Raw genomic sequence first — 19,491 nt, 5'->3', positions numbered from 1 at the left:
AATGATGGATGGAGGAAATACACACTTGGGTTTTATTTGCTAACAAATTGGCCTATAAATTTGAAATGTTTGACAATTTCCAAACTGACCCCAATCCAGCTCGAATTTTGTCCCCACCAAACCAATTTTCCGCAAAAAACAAATTTAAAACAGTCCAATTAGGCAGATATCCACCAAATCTATCAACATTGTAAATGGAGCAGTGGGCTTGAATTAAATCATGCAGGACACTTTTCTACCAGTTTTACAAGAAATGTCACTGTGGTCAGTCTCTTCACGTGTCAGTTAGATGTCTCTTCCTGTCTAACTGTACAATTCATGACCAGAAGAGCAACCTCAAGTTGGTCTAGATATTCTATCAACTATTCCCAGACACAGACACAAAAGAGCAATCAAACCCTCCATTGACTCTCTCACCAGTTCTCCTCCTTCCTTCTTTCCCAGTATAGTAGGGACCAATCTTTTGTCTTTTCTTCCTCTATGTTGCTCATTTCCTCTATAGAAAGAAGATTCAGTTGGTTATCTCGTATCGCTGCTGCTGGCATTAGTGACAGAGTGAGTGATAAACTCCCCCACAAAAGAATCAATACATGCCGCTTGCGTGGAGGCGCTCCTGTCGATAGTCTCCCTGGGCACGGGTAGTGCTGTAGTAGCTTGGCTCTTAGTTAAGATGCTGAAGGTCTATGGTTGTAATTGACCCCAAATGTGACCTGCATTTCATTGTTAAAGAGATGGTTAGAAAAAACACTATGCTCAAATGAACTCTATGAATTTAGGTGCTACACATTACACTGTCTTTACTAGTTGCAACTGAAAAAAAGTTACCAGCAATTTTGTTCAAACTAAAAGTGAATATGCTGCGTGATGAGACAAAATGAACAGAACATTTAATTTTTTTAAAGTCACCATGAAATCAGAATTGAGAATTCTTTTATTTATGGATTATTGCAGTATTTATTTTAAACGATTTATCCATGCACATCATTATTGTGCCCTTGTAATCTATTATCAAAATAACGTACCCTCCCTCTTGGAGCAAGGGCAGAACAACCTGTCACTCACATGAGATCGACCAATAGCAAACCACAACCATCCAATCAATTCCAGATGGACAAAATCAAGCCCCACCCTAGATTTTTCTCTTGTTTGAGAAGCCGTTTAACTTGGAAATATGCCACAATAGGAAAGACTATTGCAAATTAAAAACTATTACAAAAGACTATTGCAAATTCCGTTTCATGTTGCAACTTTAATATACAGTTATGTGGAGCGAGACTGATCACAAATAAGCATGCTTGAATGCGACCACAACATTGTTTGCATTAGATACTGTAAAAATGTATGCTTTTGGCAGATGCTTTTATCCAAAGCGACTTACATGTAGTAGTGGCATGCTCTACGATTTGAGCTACAGGATATCATAATTATTAGAGGGAATCTCAAGATTTGCTGTAAGCCACAAATTTGGCAGCGTGTCAGTTTTCAGAGACATAATTGGCCTTCTGTTGAGAATATTGACTCTACTATTTATTTTGTTTGCATTGTGCATACTGGTGTTGATGACTAGCAATCAAGCTTGCCAGAAAATACCATAAATTATTCCAGTTGCCAAGGCACACTTCTTGTGTAACCAAGCTATATTCTCTGTGCCGAAACAGAAATCATTAATGTGCACTTCACATTGGAGCCAGACATCGCTCTGTGGTCAGTATATTAAAGAATAAATAAACACATGAAATGGCCCCCATTTACCATTTTACCATAATGACTTGAATGCTCTTCACATTGTAATTATGTTTTTCGAACTGTACCAAGTTCCGAGAAGAGTGCCAAGTACCAAGAAGGCCTTTTGCCTTTTTTTTTTCAACATTTGACCAATGAGATTTCAACGTAGGCGGAGCTACCCAGCATAATGATACCAAGTGTCCATCAAAATATCTTGTCTCTTAGAAATACATAATTCATATTTCAGTAGCCTGAAGCAGTGTGTTCAGTAGCATATTAGCTGTGGCTGTGTATTGAAATTAGTATTGGGAATCATTGCATTCCAGTGGTATTAGTATCGACTTCTAACATTTTGGTATTAAAACAAATCTACAGGACAGATATATAGAGCTTTTAATGCTTGTCGCTTTATGAAGTCACACCCGACTAGGCCACAATGTTACAAGGGTTCAGTATTTTTAATGGAATCTTAATGTTGTCCTCTTATAAAACATTTGTACAACTGGACCATGAGGCACTGAAGATTTCTGAACTTTAATTTTAACATTACTTCCGCTGATTTAATTAAACATTGAAGACAAATCAGAGACCCATCTGTACAGCTAATGATATATGTATATAGAGTAATTGCACACCTGTGCAAAAGCATACTGGTAGGACAAACCCTCTCATGAAAGAGCATCAAAGAGCATTTGATCATTACTCTTCATTCTTAGCATCTTAGTTAGGTTTATGACTGCATAATCAACATCCCGCTAATGAACGTCATGACAAGGGATCAAAAAGAAGCTTGTGTTACATAATCAGAGTGTTAAGGTTAAACTGAAATAGACTTTTCCTGGCCAGTGGCCAGTATAGGAACAACAGCATGGCTCGAGATCAAACCACTCAGAGAGACAGACAACCATAAAGACGTTTTGCATTTTGCTCCCCAGTTAAAAGCGGAGACAGAGGAAGCACTCAGCCAGTATTTAATAAGGTGTTGGGAAGTGGTTTTGATTGGACTTCATGGATAAATGGAATCCCAAAGCTATTCAGCACATTCAGATTAAACAAGACGTCCCAGTCCAAGAGCAGCCAAGCGGCAACATTTTGTTTATTTGTATCGAAATTAGTCAAATTATCCTTTCTGCAATTGTTCATTGAGGTGTTATTCTAATCCTGATTCTTGGCTTCTTCTGAGTTTTGCTTTCACTGACATTCACGTTTTTACAAAAAAAAGCTGCATCTTAATTGAAATTATATACAGGTTTAGGCCACTTTTCACGTCACGTGTGGTTCCCAATTATATTTGCTTGCACTGCTCTCAGTGGTTCTCAAACTTTATAATTTTCTTTACCATCTCTTAAAAAGTTGGTAATGGCAATTAATTACAGTATTGCTAAAAAACATTTAAGTCCCCCTGTTGTCAATAATTTCATTCCTTAAAACTCATCTTTGATCACCAAAATGATATATTGAAGCATTTTGTTCCTTGAAAAAATGTCTTCATGCCAATGGCTTGAATGTATCTCTACACCATTGCCTCATTTAGTATACACGGTTCAATGAATATGCAAATTAGCCCCGCCTCTCACTCGCACCAGCTCAGAGATTCACTCGTTGACGATCACGTTGTCATGATTGGTTACAAGGTAGTTTGTGACGTCAGAAACACCAGCAATTTCAAACAGCCTTTTTTAGACTGTCTTTGGTTCACTGCAGATTTAAGGAGAAAATACTCAGCAATGGTGCTGACTAATGAATTTGCACATGGTTTGTCTTAAAGCATATTTAAAACACCACATAGACATAAAAAACATTAAAACTTGATTTTCACCACAGGGGGACTTTAATATTTCAGTGTTTTCATCCTTTTGATGATGTGTGACATGATCTCAGTATTTATGGATTTGCTGTGTTTTAACTAAATTAACACATTTTATTTTGCACAAATATAACACCCCAGTAAATAGCAATGTTGAATAATTAAAGCATGTAAAATGTACAAGTGTGCAAAATGTCATTGTAATGGTTCGTACTGAGGTCTTTTAATGGCTTAATAGTCAAATAAAAAAAAGTCATCTTTTGTATTATACAAAATCATCACAATATTATTCATATTTATACATCAACACAATAATATATAACATACCTTAAATATTTGATCAATCACCCAGCCTAATGTTTATTTGACATCTGTAGAGAATTGTTTGCTGATTTTAAAGGTTGCTACAAAACCCAGAAAATTTCAAGCTTGTAATTGGTTTTGTGTGTTCGAACGCACACACAGTGTACTCACACAGGAAGTAATAATTGGTCAAGACATGCAGTATATATAATAAATCCATTATAATTGGTCAAGACTCAATGGCTTCAGAAACCATTAAAACACAACACTCTCACTGAGAAAATAGGCGAGTGTATTAATGTGGCTCTTACTGTTTCTATGACCAGGGAGTGTGTATTTTGGTTTTGAAAATGGTCCTTTGTGAAGTATTTCCTGTGCAAGCATCATTTGTGCTCTCTGCATGAGGGTGCAAATGGTGCGTGCTCGTAAACGCGTTCCTGTTAAATGAGGGTTTATTATGTGGGAAACACTTGTTCTGCTATTTCATGAGATGTGTTTGCATCCGACATGCATCCGTAGATGTGCCATCATTCTCTGTGTCATCGGTCTCTACAAGCACTAGAGCATTTTAGTATATTGTTCTTCTGATAACCTGCAGATCTTTATAGTGTTAGGGTGTAACAATCAACCTTTTAAACGAAAAGCTGTGTTACTAAAACGCACAAGGGGTTCTTTCTGAAAGATTGAACAGATTAATGCCAACAACCTATAACCAATGACAAACAGTATTTTTCGGTCTACCAGCATCCAAATAAACATGCATCAAACAACAAACCATAAATATTCACAGTATGTTGCTTTATATTTTCACACATCAATACCCCACACAAACCCACCATAGTTCAATGTCCTTTTTCGTCTTACCCCCAGTTCCAAAGTCCACCTAAAAGTCCAAACTAACCGGCAGATATTTTGTCCTTTACCACGACGAGTGAGAGAGAGTGAATAATCCAAGGCCGATGCCTGTAAATTGTCCCATGACGTAGCAAACACAAAAAAATTGTAATCCACAAAAAAGAAAATGTCACCAAATCCAGGACATAATCTCCCCAAACTCGTATGAGTAAATACAGCCAGCCGACCGGGAAAGTCCTGTTGACGCGTCTTCACTTGGGTAACACCTTCGATATCCCTCCCAATACAAACAGCGTTTCACTCAAATCCCTCCTTTTTTCCAGTCGGGATCTTTCTTTACTTTTTTTTCTGTTTTCCTCTACCACCACGAGAAATCAGTTTACAATCACTAATCGTATGCAACACTCAATACGGCCGCACGCCTCTGCTCGATACACACACACTCCCCCCTTCCTGTTCCTCTAGCCTGCCCCCTATATATATAAGTTTGGATGCACGGTGATCAAAGGTAACAGGTGTCTAGGCCGAACAATATCCTCATACAAAACCCCCCATTCTATACCATCACACACAGTGGAAAATACACCAGGAAAATACATAAACACATACACATAATCACTCCGATCTTATATGAAACCCCCATACATAAATGCCATCAATTACATACTTAAACTCTTTGATGTATTTTAAGTAATAGTACCTAAACTAATGTGGCAGTGCCACAGTTCCCTCACACTGACATCCCCTACTCTCCTCTTGACTTCCTCAACCATTAGTTTTTGCCTTTCCAAGATCGTGTACGGAGACTGATTTGGAGAGGGTGAAGTCCCAATCAGTCTCTCTAGTGGCCCTTTCAGAGATCTTCCGAGTGCCAACTCTGCAGGTGTTCGGCCTGTGGTCTCCTGATATGCGGCATTAATGGCAAAGCGGAACTCCCTGACCCACTGATCCCAATTCTTATGTTGGTTTTCAACATAAGAGGCCATCATCGTTTTGATGGTCCGGTTGGACCGTTCAGTGAGGTTGGCTTGGGGGTGATAACTGGTGGTAAACTTCTGTGTCACTCCCCAGGTCTTACAGAGGTTGGCCAACTCATGGCCAGTGAACTGAGGTCCCCTATCTGAGACCAACTAATGCGGCACCCCGAACCGAGTGAATATCTCTTCTTTTAAGATGGTCACAATGCAGTGGGCTTTGCTGTCTTTTAAAGGGAACATCTCCACCCACTTCGTAAAATAATCCACGATCACAAGAAGAAAGGTATTACCCTTGTTGCTGCGGGGAAATGCCCCCATAAGATCTATTCCCAGCTTTTCCCAGGCATCTATGACGGGGGTTGGCTGCATAAAGCCTACGGGCTGACGATTTTCAGGTTTGTAAGCCTGGCAGATGTTGCAAACCTTGACATGATTCCATACATCCTTTTGGACAGATGGCCACCAGGCCACCTCCAAGACCTTCAGGAGGGTTTTTAATCTGCCCAAATGCCCACTCGGGGGATGGTCATTAAAATAAGCAAGGAAAACAGGCACAAGACTCTTGGGTACCACCAGTTGAAATTTGAACCCCCCCACCCCCCCCCCCCCTCCCCCCTCCCATTGGGGATCGACGGTACATGAGACCTTACAACATTGTAAACCCTACCCTATCCATCCTACTATTGGTATTAGACTCTTTGGCTAGGTCACCAACCTCTGTATCTTGTTCCTGAGCATCCCTTATTGCCGACAACGAAGTGGGCAGATCGGGGGAACTGTGGGAGTTACTCACGGCAACCCCAGCGGCTACTGCCGTGGGAGGAGTCACTGCTCTAGACAGAGCATCTGGAACAATGTTATGCAGGCCCTTTCTGTACTGAACTTTAAACTGGAACTGTTGCAGCCGTAGGATCCAGCGAGTGAGCCGAGATGAAGTCTTTGGAAAGTTAAAGGCCCAAGTCAGTGCAGCATGATCTGTATACACGAGGAACTCAGGACCTTCAAGGAAATGCCTCCATTTTTCAATTGCCCACACCACCACAAGACACTCTTTCTCGGATGTAGAGTAGTTGCACTCCGCTCCACTCAACAGCCTGGAAGTATAGGCTATCACCTTCTCCTCCTCCCCAACACTCTGAACCAGCACTGCTCCCAGCCCCACATCGCTTGCATCTGTGTGAACCTCAAACATCAGAGTGTGATCAGGCTGTGTCAGGATAAGAGCTGATTGCTGCTGATAACGCCAAGGTCGCGGGTTCGTTCCCCGTACGGGCCACCATCTGTAACAATCAACCTTTTAAACGAAAGGCTGTGTTACTAAAACGCACACGGGGTTCTTTCTGTAAGATTGAACAGATTAATGCCAACAAACTATAACCAATGACAAACAGTATTTTTCGGTCTACCAGCATCCACATAAACATGCATCAAACAACAAACCATATATATTCACAGTATGTTGCTTTATATTTTCACACATCAATACCCCACACAAACCCACCATAGTTCAATGTCCTTTTTCGTCCTACCCCCAGTTCCAAAGTCCACCTAAAAGTCCAAACTAACCGGCAGATATTTTGTCCTTTACAACGACGAGTGAGAGAGAGTGAATAATCCAAGGCCGTGGCCTGTAAATTGTCCCATGACGTAGCAAACACAAAAAAATAGTAATCCACAAAAAAGAAAGTGTCACCAAATCCAGGAAATAATCTCCTCAAACTCCGATGAGTAAATACAGCCAGCCGACCGGGAAAGTTCTGTTGGCGCAGTTGGATCTGTGATCTGTTGGATTAATGATAGTTTACAATCACTAATCGCATGCAACACTCAATACGGCCGCACGCCTCTGCTCGATACACACACACTTTTTTCCCCCCTTCCTGTTCCTCTAGCCCGCCCCCTATATATATAAGGTTGGATGGGCGGTGATCAAAGGTAACAGGTGTCTAGGCCGAACAATATCCTCATACAAAAACCCCCATTCTATACCATCACACACAGTGGAAAATACCCCCCCCCCCCCCCCCCCCCCTAAATGGTTGTAATTCAAGAATGCTTTGGAATATAGACCTAAGTTTGGTCTTGTTTTAAAGAAAATAATCAGATTATATATTTTTTTAATATAAAATAAATATTTTACAACATTTGTTTTACTAAAAAATTATACAATTATACCAATATATTGGTATAAATTATACCAAAAATAGCCACCAGGTGCCATTGCATTCCATTGAATTTAATTGTATGCATTCTGCCATAACAAATTAATACATTTCTATCCAAATATCACCTCTGTCACTAAATATGGAACCTTGAGACTCAGACCTTTCTGACAATATGCGTTTTGTCAAGATTAGAAAATTTTTTCAAATGATAGCTAATTTATGATAACTACTAAAATATGTGATATAATAATAATAAAAAATTATATGTATATATATATATATATATATATATATATATATATATATATATATATATATATATATTATACTTTTTAGGGGACTTTTTACTTTTTAAAATATAATTATTACTTTTTATTGACAAATACTAGATTATGTTTTATTATGAACTTTTAGCATTAAAAACCAAAGTTTCAATTATTAAAAGTGTGTGCGTCGTCTTTTTGTTACAAAGGTCAGAAACTCCTGTAATGACATCGATTGTTTGAGGTGCACTCGTCATAAATTCATATATTACTGTTCATACAAAATTTGTAAAAAAAAAAACAGCGCTAAAAATCTATTAAGGAGTCTTAGACCTTTCCAACGATATATAGTTTGTCATGATTAAATTAGGATTTAATAGTAATATTTTTAAGTAAATGTAGGTTGCCCGTATACGGGCAGGTGACAGTTAAGGGGTAATAGTACCTAAACTAATGTGGCAGTGTCACAAGGGTAAGAAATAGTCTTTGGCCGTTTGAAAAAGCATAATAACATGCTAATCTAATATTTCTGCATGCTAATATTTCTGCATTACTGCATATTCTAATCCACACTTGCACACTTTATCATTCAAAAATCTGAAAACGCAGTCTGTAGAGGTGTTGCGTAGGCTATAAGGCATATAATGTAGGCCCATGAGTGAGCTCTCAGTGGTATAGCTGTTTTGAAGGTTTATGCTAATTTCTGGCATAAACATGTCACATTCTGAGGGCCCGATGTTCCTTTGCTTTAAAAAAATTGGCAATCGTCCTTTCCTAAAGGCAAGTTATATATTGGTAATGTTGTTGAGTGACAACCATTTTATGCCTCTCTCACCACAGACAAATGTGCCTTTTCTCAAAAGCTCTGACAGCATTTCAAGGCTCGAACAGAGTTACAATGTAAGTCGCTTTGGATAAAAGCGTCAGCTAAATGAATAAATGTAAATGTAAATGTACAATGTCCCTAAAAGATGATGATAGAGGTTGTGGTTTTTGTTGAGGTTCACATGATGGGGAAATTAAGATGGGAAGTTTCTGCAAATCACTCTACAAATGGACTTATAAAAAACAATGGGGTTTCTTTTAATTGAAAAGTGATTTACTTTGTTTACATGATCTTTATTGTTTTAATCACCCAACTTCTATGAATAATTTAGGAAGTATAAGATTAAGGCTAATTTTTTTAAAAACAATTATTTAAATTATTTTGCAATTATTTTTGATATATGTATTGAGAGGCTTTGTAGAATCGCTTTGTTATAAAATTACACACAAGTGTGTACTCATCATGCTTGTTCTTTAATATGACTAATTTAATTACATTTAATTACTTTTGGCACTTTTTAATTGTGCAGTAATTAGAGCTGCTAAAGTTAATGTCTTGACATTTTTATTTTAAAGCATTTCCATAATTTGACATTAAAAATGCATTATATTGATTGAATTCTATTGGATGTGTTGTATTGATTTATAGCATTCAGGGATGTAGAAATACCTTTTTTTAAATTATAAATTCTATTCACATGGGACCTTTAACAAACGTAAAGTTTGTTTGTATTGAGAAATGATTGTCAGCGAAGCGCAACAGTGTGAAATTTGACTTATGTGAGCAATGCAACATCAATATTACTAATAAAGACAGTGATATTGTTAGATCTTTGATGCATAATATTTTATATTATTGTATGAAAAAATAAAACTCTCTTTGTAAATGATTTTTCCTTAAATAACGTAGTTTTAACCTGATCTCAATTTAACTAAAATGTGTTGTGTTAATCATAATGTTTATGTATAGGCCTATAGTACTGTCAAATCAATTAATCCCGATTAATCGCATTAAACATAAAAATGTGTTTATGTAATATTTATGTTTGTATATATTGTTATATTTGCACACTGACACACACACACATATATATATATATATATATATATATATATATATCATATGTATGCACACACATATATCATGTAATCACAAACTTTTATGTTAGATGCAATTATTCATGATTAATGGATTTGAACGCAACACACACACACACACACACACACACACACACACACACACACACACATAATTTAGAGACTAAATGTTGAAGCAATACAATATATTAATCATTATCATGATTAATATTTTGCTATACTTTATATCACTTAGTCTTTTTATGAAGCTCAAGATTTGACCCATTGAGGGGACATTGTGCTGCTACATGGCTGTATAATGACGACAGCATGAGAGTCTGGGTAGTATTTACTTATTTCTTTTCATATTTTGTTCTCAGCCCTCACAAATGTGAAGTTATGGGCCATCGACCGCCAGTGTTTCCAGACCATCATGATGAGGACCGGACTCATCAAGCATGCAGAGTACATGGAGTTCTTGAAGAGGTGGGCTACTTCTCCTTTCATTTCTATTTATCCTCTCCCAACCTCCTGATGAAAGAAGTCTATCCCTCAGCAGTATACAATAAAGGTATATAAAAGTAAATTCATTGTGAATGAATAACACACGAGTGAATGGTTACACAATCTCCTGTAACTCAGGCTTTACACTCGCTGTCCTTTGCTGTTTATCGTTAATATCCCGGGTGATGAGTTTTGATTGTAATGTTTTGGGAGGTGAAATGCAATATTACTCTCAAATATTTCTAATCAACTGTAGTTCTGAGGAAAGTGTAATGTGTATTGGTTAGACGGAGGTAGAGGGCAGATAATGATTAGAGTGCTGTTGGTTTCTGTGCATTCACTTTGCTCGTTTGAGTCTAATTCTTCTCCTTCCACTCTCTTTGTCTGAAAATATAGATTTGTGGCCTTGAGCTGTTTATGAATAGCTTTGCTTTATTAGAACATTCTTATTTTTATTTTATATTGATTAGTCTAATGTCTGCCATAAAAACTGCATTTACACATGCATTCATGGATTTTGCATTCATAATTTAGTATGAATTGCTAGTAGAAAGTATATTTTTACATTTTACAGTGTTTCTGAGTGAAAATATGAGTGCAGTGGTTCTCGACTATTTGATTCCAAATGTCCTCCATTGTCCACAACAATATTCAAAGTCCCCATGACTTTTACACTTGTTCCTGATTTTACCAGATTTATAACTCACTATTTCTACTTGATAACATATTTTACAGCTTGGCATAAATGTACATTCACTATAAAATGCCCATTATAAGATTTAGTCGATTTGATTTTTCTGGTCTTGAAGTCTCACTTTAAAATTGGACTTCCCCATGTATCCAGGTTCTCTTACAAGAGTATCTCTCGTACTGCACATTATCTTACGCTATGGGGAAAACCTCTTTTCCATGAGATATTGAAGCCAAAAATTATCCTTAATTTTGAATTAATGTAAAACGCTGTGCGGCAGCATGCAGACATAGGCAAGACGGCTCGCGCGCCCATTGGCTGCCCTGCGGCAACAGCAGCAGCCTATCGAGAGAAGCCCTGCGTGACGTGATACCCAATGGGGGCGCTTCGCGCCTCCGCCATTATGACGACGAGATAGGTGCATCTGAAGAGAAGGCCAGCTGCTCTATCCTGGCGTCGGACAGTGAGGATTGGTCGAGCTCTGTGGACCTCCCCCTTCTGCCCGCGACTTGTCAGGGTAACGGGCCAGCATCAAAACCGCGGCTAGCTTTCTTTATGTTATAAGATAGCTAACCCGCCCCCGCACCCCGTGGGCGTGCGTCACCGGCGAAATGAGGAAAGAATGTGTTTTAGTCCCGCCGAGGCCGGATCAATCTCCATTTCTCAAACATTTCTCAGCTCCTCTTAGTTTGAGCGGCTGAAAATGTCAATATTGCAGCAATGAGCCTGTTGTATAACACGCACGCCTGCAATCAAACGGCGACACACACAAAACTGTGATGACGCTGTCTTATCCGCTCGGGCTAATTTAAGCTTTTATCGTTTCCCCCTGTGGCTCAGTGGCGAAACCCAAAGCCTTTGCACGGGAGACCTGTGTTCGATCCCAGCTCTTGCATCAGATAGAATTTAGTTTCGCCGCGGCCAGACTTACACCCAAACTTTTGGCTTGTTCCAGTGTATTTTGCAGTAAACAAGACGGTTCCATGGCCCGCTTGCCTGCACACAAATGGCATTTCCACGGCGACCCAGACAAATCATATAAGCAGTGTATTATCTGGTATTCCGGCCACAGCCGATGGTGTTATGAGTGTAATAAAAATGCCCACAGCCCAGTGTTCATTTCTACACACAAACACAGCCCACCATAGTGCAGGGCTCGCACAAATGAGATCAACTCATGTCAATTGTGCATTAAATGTAGTGAATGTGCCCACAACCCAGTGCCCACAAACACTACACACCAACACACATACAGTCAGCTAAGGCCCACGGTGTTTAAGTCTTGCCGCGGCCAGACTCCACTGAAACTTCTCGCTCGTTCAGTTCCAAACAATGTGACTGTTCCAGTGTATTTTGCAGCAAACAAGCCGGTACCACAGCCCGCTTGCCTGCACACAAACGCCATTTTTACGGCGACCCAGATAAATCCCAAAAAGAGTGTATTTTCTGGAATTCCGGCCACGGCCGATGATGTTATGAGTGTTGTAAGAATGCCCACTTCTCAGTGCCCATTCCCACACACAGACACAGCCCGCCACAGTTCAGGGCTAGCAGAAATAAAATCGACTCATGTCGATTGTGCAAAAAATTTAGTGAATCTGCCCACGACACAGTGTCCACAAACACTACACAATGCGTGTCCCACGGTTTCTGTAAAAACGAAACCAACACCCATTCAGTCAGCACAAGCCGACGGTGTTTTCAGTGCAGTGAGTGTGCCCGCTGTCTCGTGGCCACATTCCCTCACAGACACGCTCAACCCCACGGGGTTTGTCCCGCTTGCTCTCTCTCCACAATCTGTCATAGAGAAATCGAGCACGACCAGGCTGCCCGCCGTGATCAGCGCGCCCCCACCTCGCACACTGTAAACACAGTGTTTATGTCTCAGCAAACCGAAGCTCTGCGGTCGCCGCTATGCCGCGGCCAGAGCCCGAATTTCATTCTGCCTCTAGCTATTCACGCAGATGTGTGGGCAAAGCTTCTCGGGGTATCAGAATGGGTGTTGAACACTATAAAAAGAGGCTATTCGCTACAGTTCGCTCGACGTCCCCGCCGCTACACGGCGCAAGTCGAAACCACGGTAAACAAAGAAGTATCTCATCTACTTCGAGCCGAAATAGTGAAACTACTGAGCAAAGGGGCCATAGAACCATTATCTCAGAGCGAAGGGGGGCTATACACCAGATATTTTCTGGTACCGAAAAAAGACGGGGGTCTCAGACCCATTCTAGATCTACGGCAGCTGAACAGAGCGCTTGTGAAGCACCAGTTCAGAATGCTGACAACCAGGAAAATCCTCGCGCAAGTTCGCCATGGAGACTGGTTTATGTCAATAGATCTGAAAGACACCTATTTCCAAATACAAATAGCGTCACGTCACAGGCAATACTTGAGATTCGACTTCGAGGGCCAGGCATATCAATACACAGTCTTGCCGTTCGGCCTGTCCCTAGCATCCCGTACATTTACGAAGTGCATGGACGTGGCTCTCGCACCCCGGAGACTTCAGGGCATGCAAGTCTTGAACTACTTGGACGATTGGCTGATTCTAGCTCGATCGTAGCTCAAGAACACATAACCACATTACTCGAGCTTCTCGAGAATCTGGGTCTCACAGTCAATTGGGCGAAGAGTTCATTGTTTCCCAGCCAGAAAATTTATTTTCTGGGAACAGTGCTGGACTCGCTGTCTATGACAGCACGTCCGTTGCGGGGGCAAGGACTAGACATTCAGCACGCCGCAAAATCCTTCCGCCGCGGCTCTATAGTCCCGCTCAAAAGGTTTCAGAAAATGCTGGGCCTCATGGCCTTAGCATCTTCGGTACTTCAGCTGGTCCTGCTTCGCATGCGCCCACTGCATTTATGGCTGAAAGCGCGAGTTCCACCCCGGGCATGGACCTCTGGTCTGTTTCGCCTCAAGGCCGATATGGAATGCGTTTCCGCTTTGGAACCTTGGAAAATAGCCGACTGGTATCTGTCAGGCGTGAGTTTGGGGACTCCCTCGAGTGCGAAGGTGGTGTCCATGGACGCCTCCATCTTGGGATGGGGAGCGCTGCCCGAGGGCAGTACGTTCTTTGGCCAGTGGTCAGAACGGGAGAAGCTTCTACACATAAACTGTCTAGAACTGTTGGCAGTCGACAACGCGCTACGGCGCTTTTGTCCCCAGTTAAAAGGCCACCACGTCTTGGTCCGGTCGGACAACATGTCAGTGGTGGCATACATAAATCGCCAGGGCAGCGTCAGGTCCCAAAACCTTTACAGGCTGACGAAACGCCTCCTGGTCTGGGCTCAGCACAACCTGCTTTTACTGAAAGCAGCGCATGTGCCTGGTCGCCTGAATCTGGGAACAGTCTGTCCAGAAACAATGTCCCAGCAGGGGAATGGTCGCTGCACCCGCAGACGATCCAACTGCTGTGGGAGACATTCGGCAGAGCGCAAGTAGATCTGGTCACGTCCCAAGAGAACGCTCACTGTCCGAACTTTTTCTCCAAGAGCAGGGATGCGCTGGCCCACGTATGGCCCCGCTGCCCCCTCTATGCTTTTCCCCCTGTCTTGATGCTGCCTCAAGTGCTGGAATGAATCAGGGAAAACGGATGCCCATTGCTGCTCGTGGCTCCGCTCTTGACGAACCAGATTTGGTTCCCAGTCCTTATGCGGCTGACCAGCACTCCCCTGTGGCCTATACCGGTGAGGAGAGACCTCCTCTTTCAGGCAAAGGGCTCGATTTGGCATCCTCGCCCGGAATTATGGTCCCTACATGCATGTGCCATCAACGGGTACCTGCTAACCTCCCGGAGGGAGTGTTAAACACGATCGCGCAGGCTAGAGCCCCTTCTACTAGATGGCTCTATTCCTCGAAATGGTCAGTGTTCTCTGCCTGGTGTCAAGCTCAGGGCTTTTCACCCGTAGACTGCGGGGTCACGGAAGTGCTCTCCTTCCTTCAGGAGCTGTTGGATAAGGGCAGAACCCCATCCACGCTCAAAGTATACATGGCGGCCATAGCGGCGTTTGCAAAAAACGACCTGGTCGTGCGATTCTTCAGGGGAGCTCGGAGGCTGAATCCTCCCAGACCCCCCTCAGTCCCTGTGTGGGACCTTTCTATGGTTTTGGAAGCCATGAAAGGTGCCCCATTCGAGCCAATCCATTTATCAGACATGAAACATCTGTCTTTCAAAACGGTGTTTCTTATGGCTCTCGCTGCAATGAAGCGCATAGGGGACTTAGAAGCGCTCTCAGTAAGCGCGTCATGTATGGAGTTTGGGCACGGGTATGTGCCCAAATCCCTCAACACACCGTTCAGGGCCCAGGTTATTTCCATGTGCGCCCTCCCGGTTCATGATAAGGAGGAGGATGCGAGTCTCCTTTGCCCTGTCAGGGTACTGAGAGCTTATGTATCCCGCTTGTCTGTCTTCAGACAGACCGAGCAGCTCTTTGTTTTGTTCGGCGGACGCTCCAAGGGACTGGCCGCATCAAAAAGAGCCTATCCAGATGGATAGTCAATGCCATAGCGCTGGCTTACACTTCTAAGGGCCTGCAGTGTCATTTGGGTGTCAGAGCGTGGTCTAGCGGGATTTCCTTGCAGGATGTCTGTATGGCGGCAGGCTGGGCCACGCCGTCTACATTTTTAAGGTTTTATAACCTAGAGGTTCCCGTCTTACAGGCCAAACTGCTGTCGGTCTAGAATTCAGTACTATCTGCCCCGCTGCGCCGGCACAGAATGCTGAGTTTTGCTTGTGCATCGCTCACTGATCGATAGAGCAGCTCCATGGGTGTTGAATAACCCGTACTTATACCCAGTTCAGGCTGAACACGTTCACCCTGTCTGCGTGAAACACTGTTAACATAACTAGCTCCTGTGGGATGTTATTTCATGGGGAATGATGCTTGTAGCCTCTATTCTCCGACTCACTGTGAGTCTACGGTGATTATGCACTATATGAGCCCCGGGCGACTGCCCTTGGGACTTTGGTGTCGGATCCCAGTACGCACGGCGTGTTGCATTGTGTTCCCCATAGCGTAAGATATTACGCAGTACGAGAGATACTCTCGTAAGAGAACGTACTGGGTTACTAACGTAACCTCGGTTCTCTCTAGAGAGGGAACAAGTACTGCGTATCTTGCCGTGCATACAACAGCGCTGGTTCGGTTCAGTGATGAAAACCAGTTTGTATCAGCCTGTTGAGCGTATTTATTCTGGCGGGACGTGACGAAATGGGCGCGAAGCGCCCCCATTGGAAATCACGTAACGCAGGGCTTCTCTAGATAGGCTGCTGCTGTTGCCGCAGGGCAGCCAATAGGCGCGCGAGCCGTCTTGCCTATGTCTGCATGCTGCCGCACAGCGTTTTACATTAATTAAAAATTAAGGATAATTTTTGGCTTCAATATCTCGTGGAAAAGAGGTTTTCCCCATAGCGTAAGTTATTACGCAGTACTCATTCCCTCTCTAGAGATAACCGAGGTTACGTTAGTAACCGAGTACGTTTTCCCAAGACCTTGGGAATCCTTGTTCTAAAGAGAGAAAAGAAAGTTGTTAAGGGGGTGAGTTCAATCAAGAAATATCTTGATTTTCAGTTTAAAGGTACACTATGTAACTTTTGTTCCTCTAGCGGTTGAAAAACAAAGCTGCATGCATTTTGCATAATAGGATAAGAAAAAAAGAACATTATTTTGGTTGTGTCTCGTCTCTGCGTGATTGTGCTGATGAATATGGTTCGCGACACCTGTAAACACATGGAAATCCAAAAATGACGTCATCTGAGCATGTACGTGCATATTTTATGTCATTCTTTTGACTAATTGGAAACACTGATATGTTTGAAGTAATGACATTACAAAAGTTTTTATCATGACAATTGCGGTCTAATATGGTCAATATGCCTAATTTGGTCAACAATTTTTTTAATAATTGATATTCTGCCCAAAGAAAGAGAGATTATCCTACTGCTCATAAAACATTCACTACTAGGCTTAAGAAATATAACTAGTTTAGATGGAAAGGATCTCAAGCTGACTAGCTGAAGACGTTACTGTAGCTATACAAATGAAAATAAAATTCCAGCACAGCTCTACAACAACCATAATGAAATAATGACACTTCACAAAAAATAGTGCTTTACAATGAACTACTGTACATATGGCAATTTATCTGTTCAATAAAATACCTTACTCACCTGCTGAGTAATAAAAACACCATCTGCGTGTCGCTTTTATATTTCGAATCCCTCAGGTCTCGCCATCTCTGAAAAGCATAGCTGATGTTGATTCTTGTTTCATTACTAGCTCTGTCTAGTTCTCTTTTTGCGTTCAGCATATGTGTTTTAAACAGGTGATTCTACAGAGGTCAGAGATTTAACATGCTCCATGTCAACCTTTCTCGCTCGTTGTGACGACTAACCAATGCCACTTCCACACCATACACCATACATAGCCGGAGCAATGTTCTCCATTTACGTATATGACGCGACATGGACGTATGCAAGCAATTTCCCATGAAAATCATCCCGCCTCTTATAAAAATTAACACTTAGTGAAGCAGGGCAAAAACAAATTTTGAAAGTTTTGGAAGAAAATTTTGGAATAAATTTAGTTCATTTTGGCTTTTCATTGAGAACCACTGTGCCAGGGTGTTGCTATCCAGATGTAAGTTGTTCTGAATGGTTGCTAGGGTGTTCGTAGTGGATGATTACCAGACCATTCATTGTCAAGATTTTCCTCTTTCAATGTAAAAATGGTCATTCTCGACCAAATACAATGATTGGACAAAATATTTTTGGTCCTGAGCTTTCCACAGAAGATGTAGGCCTATTTACATTTTGTAATATTTAGACGACTTCTACTATTGATTGCTATCATGATGTGAAGAGAGTTTCATCCAGTTTAACAAAAAGTGTTGATAAAAAACATTGCCTACACCTTACCTTTGATCTAGTAGATTGCACATTTTAGAGAATTTAATTAATCAAAGCAAAGAAATTAAGTTTAGAAGAGAATCGCAATTGTGTTGTGTAGATCACAATTAATATGATTGGACAATGTGTTTTCACATTTTTTCAGTGTACCATTAGCTATCTTCTGTTATCTGAAAATAGAAAGAAGATAATGTAATAGTTGTATGTGTAATGAATTATTGAATCCTTGAACTAAGAGGTTAGGTTTGGTTTCATTTTTTTTAAAAACAATCATTCAATTATGGACTCCAAAGCGTCTGGCGACACAAAACAATGTCATTTTGCAAATTACATTTCCTAGAGGCCCCAAACCAGCTTTACTGGAAAATGAATGCCTGAAGATGTCAAGGGACAAAAATGGATTTGACTTTTAAAGGAAGCTTTAGATGTCTATGTGTGCTGAGTGAGAATGAGACTGCAGACATAATCTTTATTTGTGCTCTATCCTCTCAGGAGCTTCAGATGTTAAAGTCCACATTCACTCATCAGTGAAATGTAGAACTACGTTTTATGTGCTTCTCTGGCAAATGCATCTTTTTTTGCATATTTACCATTTGTTATGTTCTAACTCTATCCGTTTCATCATGAACTGATTGGATCAACATCACTTGATGAACATTTCAAGATTTAGAGGCATAACAACGTAGGTGAATTGTGCACAAAAAAAGTAAATTTATGTTGACTTTAATGTTCCCTAGATAATTTAAATCTGGAAGAACATCACATTTTAAATTGGATGTTTTTTTGTTCCACTGAGGGCTCTTCTATGAAAAGTCTTTGTGGCTGACTGGTTTTCCCCAGCTATTTAAAATGATTGGCAGATTTTTTTTTTTTTTATGAAAACTCATGAGAAGTCCACCCACACCTCAACCTAAGGAATTTTTTCTGAGATTGCAAAATTTTGCTTTTCAGTTTCCTGCGTGCATTTACTCTGTTCATTTACCATCTTTCATAGATTTCATAGAATTTTCCAAATCTCTGATTTAATTTCTGATATTAATAAACTAATTTCATAATACTGATAATACTTTATTTCATAAAGTGATTCTTTAAAACTAACACATGAGTTGTTTTTCTGCTGGTTAGATATGATCTTTTGGGACCTGATGGAAACAGCTTTGTTGGCTCATAAAACCTTAAATTTGCGCTTAATCTTTTACACAGCGTTCCGACATTCCAAGGCCTTTCAGAAGAAATACTCAGCAAGCTAGCGGATGTGCTGGAGGAGGTAAGCCACTTTACCGTTGCACAAAACATTGTGTATTTTTCACAAGACTCATTTAACTTTAAGACCTCAGTGTCTATTAAACATATTTGATTGAGCTTTCATTAAATATCATTAGGCAAGGGAAA

At 41.0% G+C, this 19,491-nt stretch overlaps 1 protein-coding gene across 2 annotated transcripts in view; it reads left to right on the top strand.

Moving 5' to 3' along the window:
• Positions 1-19,491, top strand: part of prkg1b (protein kinase cGMP-dependent 1b) — a 235,748-nt gene that overhangs the window by 153,724 nt on the left and 62,533 nt on the right. For both annotated transcript variants that reach the window (XM_077206124.1, XM_077206123.1), the window contains exons 4-5: positions 10,378-10,483; positions 19,303-19,366. In XM_077206124.1, the coding sequence (XP_077062239.1) occupies positions 10,378-10,483; positions 19,303-19,366 (170 nt within the window). The remainder of the gene's footprint in view (positions 1-10,377; positions 10,484-19,302; positions 19,367-19,491) is intronic.

The sequence above is a fragment of the Siphateles boraxobius genome, unplaced genomic scaffold (genome assembly GCF_051911475.1).
Source record: "Siphateles boraxobius isolate OS27281-9 unplaced genomic scaffold, OSU_SipBor_1 55, whole genome shotgun sequence".
Taxonomy (NCBI): Eukaryota; Metazoa; Chordata; class Actinopteri; order Cypriniformes; family Leuciscidae; genus Siphateles; species Siphateles boraxobius.
The sequence above is the reverse complement of the archived record's forward strand: the minus strand, read 5'-3'. Positions and strand labels throughout refer to the sequence as shown.